The 26117-nt window shown below is 44.7% G+C and overlaps 1 protein-coding gene across 1 annotated transcript in view; it reads right to left on the bottom strand.

Annotated features, from left to right (window-relative positions):
- The window catches only part of LOC111156742 (phosphatase and actin regulator 1), a 552659-nt gene that overhangs the window by 200412 nt on the left and 326130 nt on the right, over positions 1 to 26117 (bottom strand). Inside the window, exon 3 of the mRNA XM_022517799.1 lies at positions 5895 to 6059. Coding sequence (XP_022373507.1) covers positions 5895 to 6059 — 165 coding nt within the window. The remainder of the gene's footprint in view (positions 1 to 5894; positions 6060 to 26117) is intronic.

Here is a 26117-nt window from a genome sequence, read left to right as displayed (position 1 = left end):
ATACCCTTCCTGAAACATTTTCCCTTCCTTGCTCCTATCGCACGACATTCTTCCCGTGTTCCTACCTCTCTGGCCACTGCTTTTTTTTCCTCTTCTTTTTTTTTTTTTTTAAATGAAATATAATTAATAATACAGTGTTATATTACTTGTAGGTGTAGCATGTAAGGATTCAACAATTCTACACATTTCTCAGCGATCATCATGGTGAGTGTTCTCTTAATCCCCTTCACCTGTTTCACCCATCGCCCCCACTTTCCCCCTTGGTGACCACCTATTAAAAAAACGGTGGAGGACCTGAGTAGACATCTTTCCAAAGAAGACGTACAGATGACGAACAGACACAGGAAGCTCAACATTAATCACCAGGGAAATGCAAGTCAAAACCACGAGACATCACTTTACACCTGCCAGAGTGGCTAAAATCAACCAACCAACGAACCAACCCAAGAAGCTAACACATATTAGTGAGGACGTGGGGGAAAAAAATACCCCTGATGCACTGCTGGTGGGAAGGCAAATGGGTGCAGCCCCCGTGGAAAACAGTATGGAACTTCCTCGAAAAATGAAAAATAGAACTTCCCTGTGATCCTGCAATTCCACTACTGGGTACTTACCCAAAGAAAACAAAAACAGTAAGTTGAAAAGATATATGTACCTCTAAGTTTATTGCAGCAGTATCCACAAGAGCCAAATGTTGAGAACAGCCCAAGTGTCCACCCACAGGTGAATGGAAAAAGAAAATGTGGTGTAGATATACAATGGAATATTACTCAGCCACAAAAGAATGAGATCCTGCCATGTTGCAACAACATGGAAGGAGCCAGAGTGTATAACGCTAAATGAAATAAATCGTTCAGAAAAAGCCACCGCCTTTCGATCTCCTTTATGAGTTTATCCTCCTCTATCTAGTCACTAGTGATGATAGTCTTCCTTTGTCTCTAAGACAGTCTTTGGCCTTCTTTTCTTTCCATTCTTTCCATTCTATACTGGTTCCCTAGCCCAATTCCTACATGGTCATCACTCTAATGTGGGTAAACAAAGACCCAAGATCGACACACCCAGTCCAGACCCCTTTTTTGCGCCCCATATATTCAACTCCCAGCTTTGGATACCACAAAATCAACTCCAATCCACACCTGAAATGGAAATTATTTCTCCCTCCCCCTCCCACCCCCCCAACCCCATCCTTCCCTGACTCCTCCAAGCCTGTCACTCTTCCAAAATGCTTGTCTTAGGAAAGGCCATACCACATACTGTAAACCAGCCCTAGAGTGTCAAATGTGACACTTATCTCTCTCCCTCTTAAACCCAACTGGACATTAAGTCCTGTCACTTACTCCTTATAACATCTCTCAAATCCATCCATTTCTACTAGCAAATATTAGTCCAAGTTACCGTAACCTGCATATGGCCTAACCAGTCTTCCTGGAACCACTCATACCCTTGTCTAATCTGCTGTGCAGAATGAAGGCCCAGTGAGGGTCCAGCCTTTGGTGACCTCTCCAGCCTCAGCTGATACCATATTCCTAGCTCTCCACTCTCTAGCTGCTAGCTTCCTTGCCTTCCCAGCCTGTTCATCCCTAGTTTTTTCCTACCACAGGGCCTTTGCACAAGCTGCTTTACTGCTAGGAGGGCTCATTTTCTAAATGCTTACTCCTCCGCCAGACTTCAGTTCAAACTTCTCTTCCTCGGGACTGTTACTCTGATCTCTCAGACTGCATCTAATGTCCTCATTTTTCCAAGTACCTTTCCTTCACTGCCCTTGTCATGATTGTGATCCTGCCTGTATTCTTATTTTAATTGCCCGCCTCCCCACTACTCTGTGCACACCAAAAGGTCACCATCAAGGTCTGGTTTTGGGCACAGTTACACATCCTCAGAACGGGTCCAGTTTCAGCATGGGTAGGCTTTTTTTTTTTTTTTTTTTAATTTTTAAAAATATCACGTTGCTCATGGCCTTAGGTATGCGGAAATGCTTAGAAGCACAAAGGGAATGTTGGCACGTTGCAGATCTCCAGGGCCAACCCCCTACTGCTTCTGATTTTCTGTCAAAGAGGAAATAAAAGCATAACTCAGTGGCATCTTCATGGTTTATTCCTGCCAGTTCTATTTTTCTATAAATACAGTCCTCATTTTCAAGGAATTTGGAGAAGAGGGCTGCAGGGGACTATTTTGGGGAGGCGCTGCCTGTTCTAATTTGGAGGGGATGTTATCATCTGTCTTTGTTCCCCGAGCAGCTGTGGGGGTGTGCTGCCGATGCCACGCAGGAAGCTGGGCGTGTCAGGCTGGCTGCTTTGCAGGCCCCGGCCCGGCCCCGGAGGGCAGGCCAGAGAGCTTGTAAAGATCATATCATGGCAGACCCGTTATTTTACCTCTAGCCATCACTGTTGTTTCCCTACGGCTACGATGCGACGTGGGGCTGTTTTCTCCTCCAGGGTTATTGCCACCATCTGGAGCTCAGTCTCGGGGACTTACTGCTGAAGGCCTTGTCAGGACACTGGCCTTCGGCCTGGCATAGGAAGGATGTAGGAGCAGCCCGAGATATAGATAGGGAGAGAGTTGAAAAACGCATACAGTTGTTGATGCCAAAACTGAGGGACGCGTGGAGATTATAAATTTCCCATGTAGTTTGCTTATTGTTATGCAATTTACAAAGCAGTATTTCTGGGTGTATCTCTGAAGACGTGTTATACCCAGACAGCCCTGACTCGTAACTTGAGTTACAGGAAAACTGCAGGACTAGCTAATGATGGCACACTGTAGTGGAACTCACTGTGGAAATACAAACAGGCAAGCATGCGTTGTCCTTTCATGTGTTTAAAAAGAAGTTACAAATGCATACTATAAATGGATGCATGGACTCTGTATTTAAAACTGTGGACATTATTCTACATATGAAAGGGCATTACACACAGAGAGAAGACGGATATATGCACACCAGCTAAAACTGGCCAACCATGAACAACCCCATAATCAATCAATCCTCTTGTGTATGTAATATTTGCCTCTTATCAATGCATAGGAAAGTTTGGGCTTCAAAGTTTTACTTGAGTATATATACAATTTATCATGACAAACACCCTTGCGTTGTCCATTTTTTTCTCCTTTGGGCTAAGAACTGGCACCATAAGTTTCTCTAAAAATAAGGAATAATATTCTGAATCCAGTTAAATACAAAGGGTACTCTAGTACAAACCACTGACTTTTTAAAAAAAACTAGAATTGTTTCATTCAGTTCAAACATCCCTCCATCTATCTGGATATAAAGATATTCCATAGTATATCCTCAACGTTTTCTGCTTCAGGAGCTGAATGTCCCTTAAAAATATAAAAAAACAAACAACAACAACAACAACAAAAATCCTAAACCTACATACAAATATCACATTCAACTGCTGGATTAATCTGTTAGGCCTAAGAGGTCACAAGAGCTTGCTAAGAATAGTTAATGATAAGAATGATTCAAAGTGCAACTTTGCCCATCACGTTTTAATTTTTTCAATTTAATTTTCAATTTCAATTTAATTTCAATTTAACTTTTTCAATTTAATTTTCAAAGCCCAAAGACTTTGAAAGGAAATCATGTTTAAACTCTTAACAACCCACATGTCGTCTGATGTCCCTGTATTTGCATCTGTCCAAGGACTAGTTTTCCAACATCTAGAAGTCAGCACACTTATCTTCCCATGCAAGAAGGATGTGAGCTTTATCTCAAGGTCTTACCAAACAGACACAACAAAGGTCCTGATTAGCCGGGAGGAAGGCATCAGCCACACCATCATTCACAGATTCATGCTGATGAATGGCCATTAGTTAAATAAGTATTTGGGTCATTATAAGCCATTTTCCACAGCACAGTCAGGAAGACCATTGTTCGGGACCTCATGGAAATTTTTTTTTTTTTTTTTTTTTTTTTTTAAGACTTATGAGAGGGCGGGAGGGAGGGAGACAGAGAGTGTGTACGGTGAGGGGCAGAGGGAGAGAATCTCAGACTCCCTGCTGAACTTGGAGACTGGCGGGCTCAATCCCACCACCCTGAGATCATGACCTGAGCTGAAATCAAGGTTCAACAGACTGAGCCAGCCAGGCACCTGAAACTTTGTTCTTTTTTCCAGGGTTCACAGAACACTCCCTTTTTCATTCTTCAAGTGTCTTACACCTCACTTTGTCTAAAGGACATATTTAACATTTCTCCGGAGACAATGATGTAGTTTCACTCCGGGTGGGGGTATACAGAGCCGTCATCCCTCTAAGGTTTGGTTCCCATGTCAGTGTCTCCGCAGCTTCTAGAAACACATGGAAGGCCTGCAGGTTGCATTACACCTGGACAACGACCCCGAGGCCGCAGAATGCAGTCAGGCGCAGGGACTCAGTCCCCCAGACGACAATTTTGAGATTTCTCGAATTTGGAGGTTTGTTCCCATCTCAAGAATTAACAGGTTATAGCAACAGGACACTGGGGCTTGTAGCAAAGGAAGAGTCGGGAAACATCAGCTGGCAGCGTCCATGAGAACTATTTAAGATATCAAGACTTTCTGCAGCTTTCCCATGTTTGCTACTCTCTTTCATTCCCCACAGCAATTAGCACTAAGATTCCCAGATCTTGGGGTGCCTGGGGGGCTCAGTCGGTTAAGTAACTGCCTTTGGCTCAGGTCATGATTCCAGGGTCCTGGGATTGAGCTCCACATGGGGCTCCCTGCTCGTCGGGGAGTCTCCTTGTCTCTCTCCCTCTGCCCCTCCCCCCTTCTCTCTCTCTCAGATAAGCTGATCTTTTGAAAAGTAAAATAAAATTCCCAGATCTGTGGACTCAAGTTCAGGTACAACCAGCAGCCCCATCTCCTACTTCATGGTTAATTGGGGGTGAAGAAGGGGGGGAGGGGACCAAGAAACAGAAGAGGTGATGATTCTCAGGGGGAGAGAGGGCAGCTTGAGTTTTTGAGGATAAAGAGGACGGAGCAGAGGAAAGCCCTGGCGTGTAGGCCTGGAATTTCCTGAGCATTTAATGAGCCAAATCAGAACAAAACAAACCAAAAGCATCTGCATCGCTATTCCATCATCTTCTCTCAAACCCTACAGAGGGAAATCAGACCTCTTTCCTTATACACTTCCCTCTGCACACTCCTACTCATTTAAAATAGATTCCACATAGCCTGCCACATAAACTCACAATTTTAAATCCTGTACTGTTTTTAGCTCTATTTTACAGATGGGAAAACTGAGGTACAGAGATTAAAAAAAAACTGAGCAAGGTCATATAATTACCAAGCATCAGAGCTGGGACTTGAATCTACACAGTCGGACTCCACAATCTAAGCTCTTCACCTCTCAGCTAGGCTGACTTTCTTCCAATTCTTCTGCTGCCCACGTAAGCCATGAGCTGTAGCATTGTCCCTGCCCTTACAGGGAGGCTCGGATTTCATTCTCCTGCGTCTTCCTGCCATGTCCAACAATCGTTCATGCAAGATTTTTCCTCCATAGAATAACCTCATCTCCTCTGCCAAAGACCATATTTAACTTACTCTCTGCTGTGTGTTGATCTTCACCAAGCAGTGGGGGGGGGGGGGGGGAAAGGCTGAATAATAAGAAATGGGTTGTCAGTAGTGGAATAAAAGCATTCAATCACAGAAAAGGTGGAATTCTAAGCTCAGATATTTATAGATTGAACACAAGTGGCGGATCAAAACACAACAACCAAAAGCGGGAGATACAAGGAAACACGCGGGATCTGAAAGCCATTTTCAAGTGCACCCAAGATTTATTTGACACAAGAGCAATCCTCAGGCTTGATTCCCCCCACTTCAATTCAGATCATCTACAATAATTAAATTCTAATTAACATACAGAGTTCAAGTCCACCAGCTCCCAAAGAGGAATGAGGGAAGCAATCATCTTACCTGCTGATGTGTGCTTGAACTTCTCGCTTTTCTTCTTTCTCCACTTCCAAGGCTTGAAGATCCTTCCCAGGTTGGCGAACTTACTTCTCCTCCGGATGGGAGGGGTGTGTGTGCCTGGGACAAGGGAGTCGGAACGCATGGCCGCCAGCCTCTCCACTTCCTCAGCTGTTTTTCCCCCGAGAAAGAGGTGGAAAGAGAGAGGGAGGAAAAAAGTGTTAAAATGGGATCCTCGCAGATGGCCAACGTTTTCCATGGTTACAGATCACAGAAACCACATGATCGAAGTTCCATTTCTCTTTTTTGCCTTTTGGAATGGAAGTCACACCAATGTGTTCTACAGCCTGGAGACAGTCAGCCAAACCCTACGGACCTGGAGCACCCCACATGTACCGAGCCCTCGACTTAGACCTGAGGGGGAGGGCAAAAAGGAGGAACAGAACCCTCTTGACACATCAAGATTCCCCAGGGAGGCAGGAAGAGGGCATCAGTGGAGTCAAGTGACAGTCTGGGTAACTAGTAGTCCAGCAAGATCTCAGATAAGACTGGGCAGATGCAATCACTACCCCACCATCTGCTGAGAAAAGAGGAGGGAGAAAACATTTATCAACTGTCTGTTCCAAAGCCAATGCCTCCACCACCCACGACTTTCCTTCCTGCTTTGCCCAGCCCCAAAGCAGCACCCGAATCTGTCGAGGGAGTGTCCCCACCCGAGGCTGATTTTAGAATCGCTCACCCTTCATGAGACTTTACAACTCTAAGTTTTCTTGTTCTTGTCATTTTGCTATAATAATAGTATTATTCTTAGAAGTTGGAAGCTGAAAGGGACTTGAGGGCACATCTGGACTAATCTCAGTAACCCCATGTGTGAGGGCATGAAGACCTTCAAACTCATCATGTCTGGTGGAGTCTTCCTTAGAGGTCACAATCGCCCTGACCTCTTTCATCACTTGAAAGCAAACAAACCCTTATCTCACTTATGTGAGAATTTACATATCCCAGTGAGGGAAATATACCTGGATTTGAATTTTTAGGACAGAGATAATTAGAAAAAGTAACCCCCTCAGCAAAATCAGGAAGGGGAGACAGATTCACTCTTCCAGAAAGTCCGGTTACATCACGAGCTGTGGTATGGACCCCAAACCACTCTGTTGGGCCTCTAACGCCATCTCCAGAGGAATCGCCCAGACTTTTGCAACATTAGGGCTTTCTCAGGAGCTCGATCTCACAGCCTGGTCATCTGCCTGTTGTCGCCTGAAGTGGTTTGAACTCAGATACTCACCGATTCAAGAAATAGATATATGGCAACTCCCCCCATGTGCCAGGCACTGTGCTTGGTGACAGAGATGATGGGTTGGCAAAGGTTCCCAACAGCAGGCTGAAGAGAAGATTTGGGAGATGTCTGGGAGCAGAGTCAACAGGCCCTAGTTGGGTGACCTAAGGGAGAGGAGGGGGAATCACTCCCAGTGTCTAGGTCAGTGGAGTGACAGCCTTCACTGATGGAAACAGGGAACACGGGGAAGGCACAGGTGTGGGGGTGAGGGCGGCGACAATCTGGACATATTGCATGGTGACGGTCCTCAAACCTTTGACTATGTGGTCCAATGCACAGCAGCTCCTCCCTTCAACCCCCGCAGTAAGTGACTACGTGACACCCTAACAGACACTGTGATCGTTTCTGGGGCAGACCCCCAGAAGCCCCAGATGTGACGGGGCAGAGTTGTGGGGAGGAGACCCAGGGGTCTCCACTGCACACCAGGAGCAACCATACAGAATTCAAAGGAAGCCTACGGGAGAGGGAGACTAATTCTTCTCAACCCTGGAGGAGACCCACAGGAGGTGGCATTTTTGGCCAGACTTTGAAAGAGGAGGAAGTGTTCCCCCCACGTGGGGAAGACAGAGAAGTAGATTTCTGGAAAGAGAACAGACCCCAAAGAAACGGAGAAGGCTGAAAGAATACGGCATGTCCAGAAACCCATCAGATCGTGAGCATCACTTAAGCTACATGAGATGGAGAGCCACGGTGAGGGACGGGGGCTGGAGGAGTCTGGAGGCCCAGCAGGCAAGCTTTGGGAAGTTTCTATTAGGCGTTTGGGTTTTCTTCTACAACCAGAGAGGAAAGGATGAGAATGTGAAGATAGGCATGGACATTATGACAGGCAACAGATATGTACTGAGTGCTCACCATGTACCAGATGCTTGAATTAGGTCAGCAAGCAGAACAGCTAAGAACACCAACTCATGGAGCTTTCTTTGGCTGGGAGGGCCAGCCAAAGATAATACACAGGACAACTAAGTCAACGGTACACTGTGTTCGAAGAACTGTGTTTGCGTGGGAAATTAAAGAGAAAGTAGAACACAGTGAAGGAGATCGAGAGTGTCCGTGTGGGGGACGGGCTTTGTGTTAATGAGCGTGATGGAGAAAACACAGATTTATTTCTAGGACTAGCACTGAAACAGCAATGGGAGCTTAAACTGGAAGACACAGGTGGCGGAGAGTAACAAGAGGCCACTGCAATCCTCTTAAGGGGAAGTGACTAGAACGCAGGTAGGGCATGAAGGGACCTGACAGACAACAAGATCCAGCCAGGTGGCAGAATCACGGGCTCTTGGCAACTTTCCAGATCAACGTGAGGGAGGACAAGGAAGTGGCGCTGGTTGAAGTTTTTGTGTTTCATGACTAGAGAGAAAGTGAACACCTCCCCCCTCCCCTTTTATTTTCAGCAGAGCTTGAACTCACCACCCCGAGATCGAGACCTGAGCTGAGTTCAAGAGTTGGACACTTAACCCACTGAGCCACCCAGATGCTCCCAAGACTTTCCATTTTTTAAAAAAGACTTTGATTAGGGGCGCCAGGGTGGCTCAGTGGGTTAAAGCCTCTGCCTTCAGCTCAGGTCATGATCTCAGGGTCCTGGGATTGAGCCCCGCATCGGGCTCTCTGCTCAGCAGGGAGCCTGCTTCCCCCCCCCCCACCTCCTGCCTGCCTCTCTGCCTACTTGTGATCTCTGTCTTTCAAATACATAAATAAAATCTTAAAAAACAACAACAACAAACTTTGATTAGAAAAGGAAGCAGCACAGAGGATGGGAGGTAGTTCCACGACAAGGGCTTTGGAGCCAAAGAATGTAGTTTTTCTGAGAAGTATCTTTGGAAGTTGGGATTTCACATTTTAGAGCAACGGAGAGAATGAATGAAGGGAAATCTGCCCAGATGTGGGAGGAGAGGCTGGATGTGGACGGTAGGCCAGGCTGCCAGCGGAGGGGAAGGGAGGCTGTGCTTCCGGGGAGGAGAGGAGGTGGTGGGATCAAAACTGCAGAGGCAGGCGTTAGTCACCAGGAGACTCTATTCTGAACTGAACTATGGTTAGTCATTGGGAGACTCTATTCTGAAAGTGTGGACAGAGGTCCCTGAGCCCAAGTGTCACACATCAGGTGGGGCCTCAGGGAGATTAATCCAGTGGGTGACCGGGGGCTGAGGGGAGGAAGGGACACAATGAGGAGACTCTGAGTGAGTATGGACTGCAGAGGGGCTGAGGAGAGAAGGGAAGAAAACCAGCTACAGTGAGGAAGGAGAAGCAGCTAAAGGCAACAACCGAACAGCCTCAACCACGCTGAATCTGGAAGTTATTCTCTTTAAATGAAAGTGCTTTAAACAATAAAAAGAATAAACAGAAATTGTGATCAAAATTCTCTTAAGTGGAGCCCCTGAGTGGCTCAGTGGTTAAGCCTCTGCCTTTGGCTCAGGGTCCTGGGATCGAGCCCTGCATAGGGCTCCTGGCTCAATGGGGGGCCTGCTTCTCCCTCTCCCTCACCTCATGCTCTCTCTTTCTCTCTCACGTGCATGCTCACTCTCTCTCAAATAAATAAAATCTTTTTAAAAAAATAAACCGATGGTATTTATTGCATGGTATTTATTAAAAAGATTTAATGGTATTTATTTAAAAGAAATAGTATTTATTAAAAAAGATTTTTTTTTTTAAATCTTTCAAAATCTTTTAAAAAATTAGTGAATAAATGGTATCCATTGCTTGGATTAGGGGCTTCTTCAAAGGTGCTCAGTAGCTGAGTCGCCATGGGGGGAGAGACAGATGTGAGAACTGTGGCAAAACCATGGGGGTTTTGAGTCCAGGAAGGAAGTCAGGACTGTCTAGTGACCCAATTTTCATAAGGTCGCTTTCTCTTTCAAACTCACCACCTTGTTCCCATTTCTCACCTTCGTTTATAACCTGAGTGTTGTTTATCCAGATTTAAGTCCCCAAAACTCCATTCCAAACCTCAGCCTCTGGCCTTCAAACCTGTATTTTATACTACTGCAGGATTACACTTCCAGAAGCCTGCTTCTTCCAATGGCTTTCCGTGGCTTCCCACAACTTGCAGGAGAAGCTTCTCAGTTCCTGCCTGGGTCTCAAGAACTTCTGAGTGGCCGACCCAGAATTATCTGCTAGTACCTCTCTAAACAGCAGTCCCTACAGATCCCAACAGTCTTCATGGGGCCATCACACCACTGAAAGTCCACGCACAAGTTCGTGCATATCTCGGTATCTGTGTGGGGTTGGGAGAGTTTCCATGTTTCTTTCTTTTGTGTCACGGGTCTAAGACACGAAAGGTAAAATTTTTAAAAGTATCCAGTTTGAGACTTCTCTAACTTTAGCCAACCTGAAACATTTTCTGTTAAAAGTTTGATAAAGGAAGACAGGTACCTGGGTGGCTCAGTTGGTTGAGTGACTGCCTTTGGCTCAGGTCATGATCCGGGACTTCCAGGATCGAGTCCCGCCTCGGGCTCCCAGCTCCTTGGGGAGTCTGCTTCTCCCTCTGACCTTCTCCTCTCTCATGCTCTCTCTCACTCATTCTCTCTCAGATAAATAAATAAAATCTTAAAAAATTTCTAGAAGTTTGATAAAGGAAGAAATTATATGCTGAATCCCTCAGAAAAAAAAAAAATCAGGACAGGAGTTATTCAGGATTGATACGGAGGTTTGCACTCACAGCTGGCATCCAATAATAGTTTGTTAAAAAGTGAACGAATGAGGACACCGGGTTCGGTTCACTCAGATACCTCTTGAAAAGTATAAAATCAGTATCGCTAGTTGTCTTAAGAAAAATGCACCACCAGGACCAAAAAGCTGTTTCATGATCCAACTTTAAAAAAAATGAATAAAAATTATTCCAAAATTACATTAAAATAATTATAAGAAATTAGGAGTGCCTTTTAAAAAAACCTAGAGTGGCAAGAAGCTGACAGAGCATTATAAAGGCATAATTATAGCCCCAGAGTTAAATGGATCTTTAATAAGTACGTTATTAAATTCAAGATGTTTAGCTCTTAAGTACAGATTATTGAGCAGACTGGATTACTCTAATTGATTTATATTTTAATCATCCACATTACGTTTTTCCCCAATTCATTTGACGAGAGGGGCTGGCTCCCAACCTGGCTGCTTTGCCACCAGATAATGAAATTGGAAGGTTTACGAGCGAGGATTGGCACTCCAGAGTAAGGACGGGAAGAAGAGCAACAGAAAGTAAAACCAGGCTCAGCCTAAAGTGGTGTCCCACCTCGCAGGAACGTGGGGGAGAATGGGACGAAGACAAAGGGACGGGAAGGGCACCCAGGCCAGGGGCATTTGTAAGAAACGGACAATGAAAAGGCTGCTAGGCCCAAGCCCACGGCTCTCAAAGGCGGCTTCCTCGTGCCGCAGAGAGAGGAGACAGGTGTCTGGAGAAACTGCTCACTTAGACATGAATCAGCTCGAATGTCGGCTGCCAGGACAGAAGACTGAACCAAAAGGCAGGAGGCCAGACAGCTGAGCTTCTGAGCTCTGCTGGCCAGTGGAGCTCTGGGGGGTGGGGGTGGGGGTGGGTCTTCCCAGCGCTTCCAACCAGGTAAATGCTGTTCAAGTGACTAGGCAGTCTAGAATTCACTCTGCTTGGGGGGCGGTGGGGGAAAGGGTTGGGACGTGATTTTCCTGTCCCTTGAGAAAAGCAAGAGGGAAGAGACTTCAGTGAGAATCCAGACCCCTGTGTCTGTGTGTGCCCTGAAGCCCACCCCTTCTGGCAGACTGGGAGGCTTCTGGTGGGTTCTTAGAGCATGCCGTGGGAGTGTGGGCTGGGGCGGGGGAGGACCCAAGTCAGCACCCTTACCATTCTCTCTCTCATGGTGGCCTGGCCTTCAAGGCTTATCCAGAGGAAGAACCAACTTTGGTGTCCTAGAAAGGGTCCTACAATGTTCCCCTGAGAAGTTCAGGAGGGAGGGAGGATGGCACAGTGCTTCTGCTATGTGGCGCCCAGTCATCAACAGAGCCAGAGGCCAAGGCATCCCCCCGTCCCCCCCACCCCCATAAATCTCTCCAGGTACCAAGTGCTCCTCAGGCTTTTGGAGGACCTAAGACTCTCACCAACTAGATACCTGCCTCTCAACCCAAAGTTGAGACGAGACTAGTCCACCTAGGAATCTGAAATACAAAGTTTCCGGAGCAGATCTGTTAACATTCACTTCTCCTTCCAGCTTCCTGAAGGGGTTAGGTTTTCACCCCATCTCGCCATCCTGGGAATGGTGGCTAAGTTCGGGATGGGGGTGAGGTCGGCTGGTTGGTTAACGACGCAGGGGAACCCAGTGTGGCCTTTCTGCCGCTGGTGGCGTTACCTTCCCTCACAACAGCAGACCGACGGCACACAGGTACCCAGGCGCGCAGCAAATGCTCCACGGCCTGTGGCTTCCCTGCTTTGAGAGAGACACTTTCTGTTTTATAGAGATACCTCGGGGCAGGGAAATGAAGGATGAGCAGGCTTCTGCTGGAGAAAGAGGCCTGTATGTTCCCCTTTTCACTCCCAAAGTTATACCACATGGTCTTAGGGAGACCAGAACTCTCTGGAGAGCTTTGGTCCCACCTAGGACTGATCTGCATTAACTGTGAAGTATGTTTAAAACAAAACAAAGGACAGACATGTTTTTATTCTAAAAATCAGGAGCTCCTGTCCTGTGCAGGAGTTGAGGAGTGGGAAGAAGATGGAGAGGAGGGGGTAGAGGGGACAAGGGGTGGGCTGTCGAGGAGGGGCTGTGGGGGCCCATGGAGGCTCTTTTGGCCCAGGATGGATAGAGAACGCCTATCAGTCTATAAGGAGGTAGCAGGTAAGAGAGCACTGCCACACTGACCACGGGGCCACTAATGGGTTCAGTGCAAACGCAGACATAATGCCTGAAACTTCACTGGTATTAGTATTGCTGAGTACAAGGGTCTCAGGTATTCTCACCCATCCACTCGCTCCGCCCTTTCTTTGACCTTCACTGCCCTTACCACTGCCCTTACCGGTCTTCCAACCCTTTGATCACCCCCTTCTTCCCTGTCCCTTACCATCAGTCAAAGAGGGATGGAACTGAGGTGTATGAACCAGATACAGGCCCAGCCTCGTGTTCATGGGGGTACAGCTGCCTTTAACAAAGGGTTCATCCATCTCAATCCAAAGTTGGCGTGAGTGTCGCAGGCCCCGGTGAGGAGGGACAAAGAGCTGCCTTCTCTGCCCGGGAGCCACCAAGCACACCCCACGGGAAGCCACGCTTACAGCTTGAACACAACCCTCAGACACCATCATGACCTCTGAGTCTTGGCCATGGTGCCTCTGCAGGGACATGTAGACGTCCGTGCTGAGAGCTGCTTCTCAGTCTTGTTGCTACAAAAAGAGGATTCTTCACCAGGGAAGAACCAATAAAGGATGTACCAGTGTGATGCTCTTCTGAGGGTCGGGACGTGGCGGGAGAAGCATATACTTGGGCCCATCCTTCTCAGCCTATCTGCTCAGGCACTTGGCCAACTCTCTCCTTTTCTTCTGGCTCCAGAGATTTCTGCCTGGGAGAAGGGAGGTCCCCCCACTGCCGGGAGCGGAGCCCAAAGGATGCACTCACAGGCTCATTGTTGCCTTGAACACTGAACAGACTGAGACCATCCTTTACAGGCACCTTGGCTAAAGGACACAAGGACACCATGCCGGTATGGGGAGGGCCGGGAGAGAGGGAATGCATGGATCCCATGGGACCAAAGATGGCCCAAGTCTTTCTGCTGGTCTTCTCTTAAAGCAGTAAGTGAAATCCTAGAGGAATGCGAGCATGGCCCTAAATTCAGGGCCCTAAGATGCACTAAGGAGAGCAAAGGGAGCAGCTGAACTGGCTCAGGAAGTACAGGCCACCATAGCAGAAAGAGGCTCTGCGGCCAGACTAACGTGGTGTACGGAACTCAGCACACCAGTAAGAGGGTGGCCGGTTTCCTGACACCAGGAAGGGAGATCCCACACAGGATGGTGCTTCCTTTGTCATTGACAAGGATGATGAGGACAGCGATGACACACCCACCCCTTTTTACTCACTGAGTCTGTGCCAGGCACCGACCAAGCCACTGGTAGTAGTGTCTTCTGCAACCCCACAGTAATCTCGCGAGGCAGTAGAATTATCATCATCCCTGTCTCACCCTCGGAGAAATGGAGGAGGAACTAACAGCCACAAAGACAGGATGCTTAGAAGAAACACCTGCTATTAATTAAGCCTTGTCTGTTTTCAGGAACACCTGCCCACTCTAGGAAAGCTCGGCTCTTCAAGCCTCTGTTGTCCTGCTGGAGTTACAGGAGGGCTCCTGGGAGGAGAGTGGACATGAGGCTCTTTTTGAAAAGGCCACTTACGAAACAGATGCCAATAGAAACGGATCCTACTCCAGCAAGAGAAGACACCAGTTGTCTAAGACCTAGCCTGAGAGGTCATAAATTACACCCATCCTTGTGTGCAGGAGGATACCCATCCCAGGTCAGTAGGACCTGTAGAACCATAAGGACCTTGTCTACTCTTCACCCACGCCACGGGCTGCGATTAGGAACTCAGCAGGGACCAGAGTCTGGCCTGGGATAGGGTCAGATCTGCTTCACTCAACAAAAGCTGTATGTTGTATACAGTGGAAAGAATGTTAGTTTTAAAACCAGGAGGATGCGGGTCCAGATCCTGAACCCACCACTTAACGGGCTATGGGTGGGTATGAGTTCTTTTTTGGCCTCCCAGCAGGTGGCAAAAAGGTCCTGCTTTTCCTCTGGAGTCGTCTTTCTCCACTTCCAGTCCAGGTGGTTCAGGAAAGGATGACCTCACTCCTGACACGGGGGAGGTGGGCACGTGACCAAGCGTGGGCCAATCAGAATGCTGCACTCTCCGCGGCCCCACCCCCACCCCTAGCCATTCAGTCGGGGAAGAGCCACTGACCAGGCACTGAGCCTCATTCTGGGCTCGGCTGGGTCTATTAATAGACACGCTGTTTCAACTGGGATTGCCCATTAGACAGGCTCTCTCTAAGCCTGGTCAAAGCAGGGGCCATAAACTTAAAAACCTTCACTCAGACTTGGCTAATATGAAAAGAATCTCTAAGCCACAATGGTAATTTCCACTGCTTTGAGAGGGAACAATCCTATTATGTCAAATACTTCCTATTTTCTAAGCACTCTGAGGAGAAGATATTTGCGTTCCATGACCACAGGCAGTCAATGAACAAAGAGCACTGCTAACAGACAGGTGGGGGCAATGTCTTTTTAAAATTTAAATTTATGTATGTCTGTGTTGTTTTATTTATTGAGATAATAGATGTTATAAACCAAGTTCTTCCTGAGACATTCAATACAAAATTCCTGTTTCATCTAATGGGAATCTAACCTTCACCCACCAAAGCCCGCAATGACTACAAAAACTTACAGAACGTTCTATTGTTTTTTTTTTAATCAATAGAATATATTTGTGTTGGGAATGGAATTTATTTAAACTATAAATGAACTCCCAAGTCTTGTGTTAATCCAAAGCAACAATCTTTAAGTAATGTAGGTTCGTTGTTCATTTTTTAAAAATATTTATTTATTTGAGGGAGAGAGAGAGAGAGAGCACCCATGGGGGAGGGAGCAGAGGGAGGAGGAGAAGCAGGGTCCTGCTGAGCAGCTAGCCCCATGCAGGACTCAGTTCCAGAACATGAGATCATGACCTGAGCCAAAGGCAGACACTTAACTGACTGAGCTACCTGGGCGCCCTGATTCTTTATCTTAAAACATCAGACTCTAGGGTCTGATAATCTAGAAATAAATAAGTAGTGCCTCCCACAGATTCAAAATCAAACCTCAACAAAACCTGGCTTCTCCTGCAGGGGTCAGCAAACCCTTTCCATAAAGGCAAATCCTAAATACTTTAGGCTTTATGGGCTGAACAACTCTGTTGCAAATACTCAACTTCCTGGGGCATGAACACAGCCACAAATGTACACAAATGGGCATGGCTATGTTCAATACTGTTTTATTTACAAAAGCAGGTGGCCAGCCGTTTGAAGTAGTTTGCCAACCCTTGTTCTACAGCATGAAGCTGCTGGGAATATTCTTGCCACCTTGAAGGGAGAGCCTATCTGAGAATTGAAACAACAGAGAAGAAGAAAAGAACTGAAGGATGGATGGCTCAGGTGAAACTGAGACTTCATGGCATCATTCGGGCTCCTGGATCCAGCCCTTCCTGAAAGCATTCTAACAGTGGACATTATCTTCAAAAAACCAATACATTCTCTTTTTAACTTAAGCTTAAGTGGGTTGGGTCCTCTCTTACCTCTAACCAAAGAGCTCTAACAAATTCACTGTGTGACCTTTGGGAAGTTCTGTCCGCTTGCTTTCCCACAACTGAGGAATAATACTGACTTGTAAGAATGAACAGGTGTGTACTAAACACACCCTTTGGGGGCATAGACTGGAGACTCAATAAAAGTTATCTAAAAATAAAAAGTTTCCTCTAGTTTCAGGCAGACCACCTGGCCAGAATGGTGTGAAGTTCCTTACCACCTTACCACTAAGGAATTATGTGAAGTTTGCAGGCTTTGAACTCTATGCCAAGACCCTCCAGGCTGTGCATCTCAAACTTCAGTGCAGATAAGAATCAACTCAAGTATCTGCTAAAACTTTTGATCCCTGGTCACCGATCTGAACCAGTAACGCGAATGCACTAATAAGCAGCCCAGGTAATTTCGGTGTGAGCAGTCTAAGAATTACACTGCAGAAAACATACTATGGCATTCCTACCAAAGCCTAGAATCTAACACCCTTCTTCCCAATTAAATCCACAGCCTTCAGGTGGGTAAGGAGGAAGATCACTTCAGTGAGGTTAGTCCCAAAACCCTCAAAGAATCTGAAGTCTTTTAAACATGTCTAATGTTCATATAGTGCTCTAAAGAGGGGTCAGTCATTTCTCACACCCCAAACCTCGTGGATGGCTTGAGGATGTACAAGACCAGCAGGGTGTACATTTTTTAATTCAGCTCTTTTCAAAGAGTCTCTTCTCCCATGATACTGTCAAGGTTAACACACTCCTCAGCCTTCCCTCCCCTACCCCCAACACGAGCTCATTCCAAGATCTCATAATAACGGCCCCTGGGTTACCTATTGAACAAGAAATGACAGAGCACCTTGTGAAGACCTCAGAGCCCATGGAGGCATCATTGCCTGAGTCTACCTCCTTTTAAGCTCAGATTTCTCATTTTCTTTCTCGGATGACATAACAGTTTCCTTGTTTATCTCCCATTAGTTCACAGACCAGTTTTTCAGCGCCGTTTGTCATTTGCATAGTGACTGTGTGAAATCTAAACTATGCTCCTGGAGAAAATATTTTCGCAGGAATGCGGGTCCTTGCTAAAACAGCCTTGCTCTCTTTCCCCTGTGTGTATAATTTCTGTGTGTTTTTGCCATCCATCGCTCCAACTTGGGTCTGCCTGAACCATTATTCAGAAAAGAAAGAAACCACTGATGTATTTTTTGAGGTCTTCGTGAGGAACTCATAATTTTCCTTGTTTCAGAACATGGAAATTGAGTTCCATTAGTCTTTTTTCAGAGGTAAATGTCCTATTCTTTTTGTCCTGTCAATAATTCCTTTGGGGCCCTTTCATTATTCTTCTGTATGAAAGATGTTCAATTTCTTTTTTTTTTAATAATTTAAAAATTTTTAAATTTATTTAATAGAGAGAGAGAGATCACAAGTAGGCAGAGAGGCAGGTAGAGGGAGGGGGGAAGCAGGCTCCCACCAAGCAGAGAGCCCAATGCGGAGCTCGATCCCAGGACCCTGAGACCATGACCTGAGCTGAAGACAGAGGCTTTAACCCTGAGTCGCCCAGGTGCCCCAAGAAAGATGTTCAATTTCTAAAGAGGTCTCAGCAGGGGAAGTCATCAATTAATTTTTCCCCTTAAGAAGTTCTGAATTCACATCGAATTAGGAGCGTATTTTAAAATTCTTATTTTTTTTTAATGATGAAATACTGACCTCAGAGCCTAGAATTTGAACTGTGAACACTGAGGTCTAAGTGCCAATCATCGATTAGCTCTGTGGGTACGGGCACGTTCATTTATTGATCTCAGAATGGCATTTCCTTAACAGCAAAGGAAGGATCATATCTACTTCTCTGATTGTAGAATCCTTATATGAACACATGAAAACTCTAGGCTAATAACTGGCACTTAGTGTGTTCTCATTAAACATCTCCTGACTCCAAATCTAGGGCGTTGATAGGTTCTGTGGTTATGCTCTGTCTGAATGTACTCTTGGTTCATCTCGTCTGACAGTGTGCGAGGGAGGCCGGCTGCTGGGTCTTCGCTGGAGGGCTCCAGAAAGCACAGCTAATGGCCATCAAATGCTCCAGAGTAGCAATGAAACTAACTGAACAGCCCTGGTTCCAACTGGGAAACGTCCCCACGTTGCAGAAGTTAAACGGTGAGTTAGAACGTTTTACTTACAATTCGGTCTTTTAATTGATAAAGCATCTTTCCAGTTTTTCTTTGAGGGGACATAATTAAACTTGTCACAACTAAATTAGCCCTGATTGTGCTAGTCCCCGTCCCCTTTCCAAAGTTTCCAGGTGTTAGATGAGAAGGCCTCAGGTCAAGGAAGGGAAAAACAGAGATGTCCCAAGAAATGGGCCAAGTTCGGGCCTCTGACCTCCTCTCTGTCCCCATGGACCCTTTTGGGAGATTCACTCACAGCCCATGAGCCCATGAGGTTATGGTGCGTTAACCCTGCAAATATTTGTTACACATTCATTGTACCACTTGAGTGATGGGACAGGGGAGTTAAGAAAGGAGAAGATGAAGCTCCTACCCTTTGAAATCCTAAAATGGAAAGTACCAAGCCAAAGCAAATACCATTCCACTCCGAGAGCAATGGGAAACAGATATGGACATACAAAGCACCTCAGGTAATTTCTGTTACCTGAGAGATAACAGAAATACTTTGCTTGGTGTGACATAACAATCTTTAAACGTCGTTATTAAAGGCAAAAGCATCATCTTTCTGGAGTCAAACTCAAAACTTAAAAAGAATATTAACATTCCCAGATAAAATAAATCTAGGGCAGTCAGGAATTCACAGGGAAATGAATTTCTTTTGCTTTGAGAATCTCTAGGCACAGTCACGGGCTACACTTTGCATCGAGGGCAACTAGTTTCCTAGCCACAGAGCCATTCCCCTCAGTGCAGTCCTGGAATCCTCATCATGTTACCAGGAAGTCAGAAGGGGAAGGACCAGGTGGGTTAATGAGACAACTGCTGTCCCTGTAGATAATTCTCCTGCCTTCCTCAGACAGTGCCTGAGTTTGGCAAAACTGATGAGACATTTTACTGCAGAGCTAATCAAATATCCGTCTTGGTTGTTCTGAAATTGCCTTGTCATTGAAAGGCAAAAATCGAAGAAAAATATCCTGTCTTTCCAATTCACATTTCTTGCCTTTTTGCAGCTACGCATTAGTGGAAAATCTTAACTTTTTCTGATTTTCTCATTCAAAATAAAAACGCCTGCTGTGTGCAAGAGGAGTCAATGGCCATTCTCAGGCAACTATCTGAAAAGTGTTTTATCGCTTATCAAGCACTTGCCCATTGTATTATTTGATCCCTACAACAAACCAACAGAAGAGGTAAAGCCAATATGTTAATCCTTATTTTACAAAAGAGCAAATTGACAGTGGCAGGGATGGCTGGTTGCCTGCCAATACCCATTCTTTCCTTCTCTTTAGTGAAAGCTTCTTGATTTTCTGCCCAGCTGAATGACTGTTTCGTAGCCTCCTCTGAGGGTAGGTGTGGAAATATTACCAACCTTTGACCACTGAGCTCTAAGCTGAAGTGTTGGGACTTCTGCCAAGTTTGCTAAAGTGAAGGGATGCGCCATTTCTTTGATCTGCTTTTCCCTTCACCCAGTTTTCTAGAGCAAAGCTGTGATGGCGGGAACTTGGCAGCCACTCTGAGGACAAGGGTCACCTCCTAGTAATGAAGGAGCAGTAAGCTAGGTGGCACCTAGGTCCTTAAGACTTTCGTGGAGCCATTACAAGTGATAGGTTTGACCTGTCTGCCTCTGCATTTTTCCGTGAGAGAGAAATAAACTCCTATCTTAAGTTATTATGATTTTGTTTCATGCTGTTGAACCTAATCCTAATGCAAAGGAGTGACTTGCAGAAGTTTATAGAAACTATAGTTCGTAAGTGGCAGAACTTCAAGTGCTGATGTAACAGGTCCATGTTCACACACACTCTGGCAGAAGTTAGGAACCTTTTATAACCCATTTGTTAGCTTATAAAGGAGTTGGATATTTGTTTTTTAACAATTTAACATTTGTTGTGCTTTTTTTTTTTAAGGCAACCTATAGGAAGACCTTCTCCTTTTCCTTCTTCCCATTCTCCTCTATAGTTTTTGTGTGTCTATCAGACTTTGATTTAATCATGGAAATTCCCATAGCTCAACTCTTCCCTAGACAACTTCATTCACTCCTGTGGCTTGAACATGGATAAGCTGAATATTTCTAAATGTAAGCTTCTGGCCTAGAAGGCTCTTCTAACTGATTTAAAACAACTTACAAGCTGTATTAACTCTGGCCCAATTACTTAACTTCTTTGGGTCTCAGTTACATTTGTAAAATGGGGTTAACAACAGCATCCGCCTCATTGGGTTACTGCGAAAATGTGATGGTTTCATACAAAGAGAAGATTTTGGATGGTGTCTGAACCATTCTGCTATTAATGCTACTCTAATTTCTAAATAATACTTTATGGGAACTTCAAATTCACTTTATTGAAAGTGAATGATTTTGCCCTTACTCTGATCACTTTTTTTTTTTTTTTTTAAGATTTATTTGAGAGAGAGCGCATGCTTGAGCATGAGCAGGGAGGACAGGGGGAGATAAGCAGGCTCTCCACTGAGCAGGGAGCCCAACATGGGGCTCAATCCCAGGACCCTGAGATCATGACCTGAGCCGAAGTCAGAGGCTCAACCGACTAAACCACCCAGGTACCCCAATCTAATCATTTCTTTAGGAATGGCAAGGTCAGTTTTCGAAACGCTCAGCAGAAACCCACAAGTTGTTTTTGATACTGTCTCTTCCATCACCTCCTCCAGGTCCAATTCATCACCAAGAGTGGGTGGTCAAAACTAATTCTTCAATATTTCCCAACTCTCTATACTTCTCTACTCAGGGTAGACCAGTTTTCTGCATCACCCACTTCCATTCTTTTTTTTAAAGATACATAGATAGATTGATAGATTGATTTCTTATTTATGACAGAGAGAGAGAGAGAGAGCCAGCGAGTGCAGGCGCACAAGCATATGCACATGGAAGGGAGCCAGAGGGAAAGAATCTTCTAACAGACTCTCCACTGAACATGGAGCCCAGTGCGGGTTCAATCTCATGGTTCTGAGATCACGACCTAGGCCAAAACCAAGAGTTGGCCGTTCAACCAGCTGAGCCACCCAGGTGCCCCTCCAACTTCCATTCTTACTCCTACTACTCATCTCCAAGTCCTTCACACAACCACTCACAAACATGCCATTGCTCTGTTCTAAAGCCACCGGTGAATCATCCTGCTTTCAGGCTAAGGACCTGGGGATGTCACATCAACTCAGAGGGCCATGACCTGCCCCACTCACTGTCTCCAGCCCTGCTCATCTTCCTGTTCTTTAAACACAACAAGAAACACATCATTTCTGCCTCAAGGCCTTTGCATCTGCCATTCCCTCTGCTGGGACGATTATTTGCGTCACTTCATGATGCCAGCTTCCTCTTTAACAGAGAATGTCAAGCCCCTTTCTGTGCATCCTCCTTCCTAAGACAACCCAGATTGTGCTCAGTTATTTCCATTTTCTCTATAGGACCACGAGCTACCCAGAATCTGACCCTACCGTCACCACCAGTGGGCAGATCTCTGGTCAGTAATTAAGAGTGGGTAGGTGTCCAGATCTGACCAGTGAGATCTGTAAGGGAGGCCTGTAGGTGGCAGGGCTTCCAAGAACGGTCTCCTTGCTCTTAGAAACAGCCAACAAGAGACAGTCCTGTTTCTGCCCTGGTCACTGTGTCTGAGGTTGGAGTCCAGAAGCAAAGGAAGACAACGCACAGAATCATGGTGCCATGGAATCAGGCCTAGAACCAGCCCTGCTCACAAGTTCATGTTTAGGCGTTGAATGACCTTATTGTTTAAGGTCAAAATGCACAGGGTCCTCTCTCATGGTAGGCAAAGCATCCTCATTGACAAGTCCTAGATTGATGGGTTAGGACCATTCATGACAGACAGGAAATGATCATAAAATATTTTCAAATGAATAAATGAATATAGGTTTCTTAAGCTCTGAATTGGGTAGGTACAATATTTCCAATCTCCCAGAATGTGCAAGGTTTGGACGATCAAGTACAGGTAAGATTCATCCTTTATTTATGTACTTCTAGGGAGAAGCCTTGCTGGAGGTGAGGTTACGGGACAGGAGATGGTATCTACCTCCAAGCCACAGGTAATAACAGATGCAGGGAGAATTTTCTCACATGCAAAGGAAAGATAGAGGCTGTCATATTTCTTGAAAGAGGTGTCCTAATTATAAGGGTTATGCCCAATCTGATGATTGAGCCATTTTTGCTGTGACATAATTGTTCACAGAAGCCTGCCCCCATGCCATAGCCAGTGACTTGCTATCAAGTTTGAACGGTCAAATTCAACATCACAAATTCAACTTCATTTGTATTTTAATAGCACAAAAAGTAACTCAACTATCCAACCTTGAGGGATTAACTAAACTAAGGGACAACAATCGAATGTAGACTATGTGTCATTATAAATGATGTTGGACAGCTCTACTTAAGGACATGAAAACTGTCGTGGTTGCCTGTTAAGTAGACAGTAGGCGGCCACACATTATGTATAGAATAGTTAGACTGTTGTAAAAGAAGTTTGCTTACATATCAACGTACCCATATATACACAGGCACAGGATCTGGAAGAAGAAACTCAGCTACAAATTGAGGTCCTCCTTGTACCATAAAGTTAGATGATCTTCTAATTTTATTTTCTGATATGGGGTGAAGGGATAGGGTTGAATTCAATCCCATTTCTGCCATCTCTAAGCCATATGCAAAGCCTCAGTGTCTACCTTTGCACAATAAGGAAAATAAAACTTACCATTCAAACAGTTATGAAGAATAAATGAAGAATATTATTGAAGAATGAATGTATGTGAAAGCATTTAGCACAGTATGTAGCAGAGTAGCTATTACGATTTTATGAAAAGCATGTTGCCATCATTGTAATGTGAATATTGCACTTGTGTTTAAATCTAACAGATCTACAAATGGTACTTAGTGTAGCTGCGGTTGAATGTACAGGGCTTAAAGGAATTACTGATAACTTCGAATGTTACCTCTCCTACCAGAGGCTATCCCTGGGGTCCACGTGCGGTACCATATAAGAGCTCAGTTTTGGAATGGATAGACATGAGCCTTATGACCTAAGGCAAATTTCTTCACTTTAAAATGGGAATAATAAAAAAATAAACAAATAAATAACTTAAAATGAGAATAATATGTTCTTTATACAGTTGTTGTATTACGTAAGATAATGCACTTAAATGCTTAATATAGCTCCTGGCCATAGTTAAGAACTAAATATTATTATTATAAATTCATACATTTTTTAAAAAGATTTATTCATTTGAATGTGAATGAATGAGCACAAACAGGGGGAGTGGGTAGGTGTGGGGGAGGGACAGAGAGACAAGCAGACTTTCTGCTGAGCGGGGAACCCGACACAGGGCCCAGTCCCAGCACCCTGAGACCATGATCTGAACCAAAGTCAGAGACTTAACCAACTGAGCCACCCAGGCACCCCTATAAATTCATAAAATCTTTTAAAAACATCACCTTGACATTCCACTAGTTATAATTTTTAGCTAGCAATTTTCTTGCATTTTAAAGTGGAATTTTAAGATTTAAACAGAAACAACAATGCACTAAAATGGTTTGCTGGGTTAAAAAACAAAACAACAAAAACACTTACAACTTTTCTGGAATATTTGTATTCTGAAAGGAGATAAACTCCCATCTAAAAAGTGGAGGGGGAAATCAGGGGGCTCTTTATGAGAAGAGGGTAGATACCAAATAAGTTCAAATTTAGTTGGATGTCAAAACCATCTTTATTCTATAGGGTTTAAATGGCACTCGTGAAAAATGGATGCCTAGTACTTTATAGAATAATAAAAACAACAGAGCCCAAAGGCTGGTCTAATAAGACATAGCTATAGTTAATTTTTTTGTCTTGGGGAAAATAATTTGGATTTTAATCTTATAGCTAAGTTGACTAAAAAGGCAAAGAGGAATTCAAATATATTCACGATGTCCTCATGCAGCCCACAAAGCAAACTCTCTGTGAACACTCCGAAGGCTTTAGGGGCACGTATTTAAATGGAAATTGCCTGAGATCTGGTATAGATCCATTAAGCAGAAAGGAATCAGGCCCCATGAAGTCAATATTTTCATAGGTTTTCTAATAGCATTTGATATTTGTTGAACTATCCTTCAAGAAACACTGATGGTAATTTCTTGATTTCTTGGCTTTCTGCTACCCAGAAAAGTACATTTTTGCCATTTATACTGGCTCACATGCAAATATAACTCTTCTCTTTGATGCTTACTTAAAAATTACGTGCAGTTATGCAATTGAGCTGATTTGAGAAAGATTCAACTCAGGAGGGCAAACCAGGTTAAGGGAATTCTTCTTTGCAAGGGGAGAAGACACAGTCAAAAAATTTAAATCTGACAAGGAAGACTTCTGTGTCACACCCAGAGGCAACCACAACCCCAAAGCCAACAAAAGGAATTTTTTTTTTTTTTTTTTAATTATCTGGAGACATCAGCCCCATAGCCGCTGTGGGGAGAAACGGTAGCTGTTCATTTGGGCTCTCAGCTCACCAAGAGAGAAGTAACTGAACTTCTAAGATAAAATATGAGGGGAAGTGGTTTGGAGGGGGGATATTCTATATTAAGGACCTTTACTAAAAATTAGTTTCCCCAACAAACCACCTTTCATGAACTGAGTTCAACAAACATTGATTAAACATCTGCTTTGTGTGCAACTTTGGGAATTGACCAAGATGAGTTTCTGCTCTTCAAAAGTACAATATCGTGATATACACACACAAAATTATCTACTGGTTCAGAGAAGCTCTAGAGAAAACAGTTCTTCAGATTTTCCTAAAGACGAGTTTGTGCTGTTTTGCTCTATTATATTCAGTATACGGTATGTAGACAATTTTACTAAAATCGACAATCTAGCACTTTGTTTAGCACTGTGTGGGTCAGGAAGAAGGCGAGTCAGCTCTATACAGCACTAGGAAAGTTCTCATCCAGAACAATCATACTGTAAAAGTTGCAGCAACTTTTAGGTTATAGTCCAAATGGCACCAATCAAGCTTCTGAATTCTGAGAAATCGAGTCAGTACCATACAATGCGTTTGCCTCTCTGGTTCTGAGGCCCACCGACTAGAATAAACAGCTGAAAACAAACAGCATTATATGATGATCTTCAAAGAATGTTTTTGTCTCATTGCCAATAACTGATAGGGATGGCTATTTGCAGAAAAAACCAACCATGGGATGGATGTACATTCTAACAGAATGGGCCCATGCAGGACCACTTGTCTATAAAACTGGCAATAACGGGTTTTGTGTGGTACTGTTCTAACAGTAGCTGTCCTGACTACTGTCCTAACCTAGAACAGGTCAAGTGTTTGCAGTGATTGCATCCTGAAAATGAGACATAACTTCAAAGTCACGTGTCTGCAATTTCGCTGGAGTTAGAAAGAGGAAAGGACAGCCTCACCTCATTCCTCCCAATCTGTTCCCTGCCAAAAAGCAATGGTAAAGATTGTGCGGACGTCAAAAAGTCTCATGTTAGAT

The sequence above is a fragment of the Enhydra lutris genome, unplaced genomic scaffold, assembly GCF_002288905.1.
Source record: "Enhydra lutris kenyoni isolate GAN:26980312 unplaced genomic scaffold, ASM228890v2 scaffoldscaffold48, whole genome shotgun sequence".
In the NCBI taxonomy this organism is placed as follows: Eukaryota; Metazoa; Chordata; class Mammalia; order Carnivora; family Mustelidae; genus Enhydra; species Enhydra lutris.
Note: the sequence above shows the minus strand (reverse complement) of the source record. Positions and strands in the feature narration are given on the sequence as shown.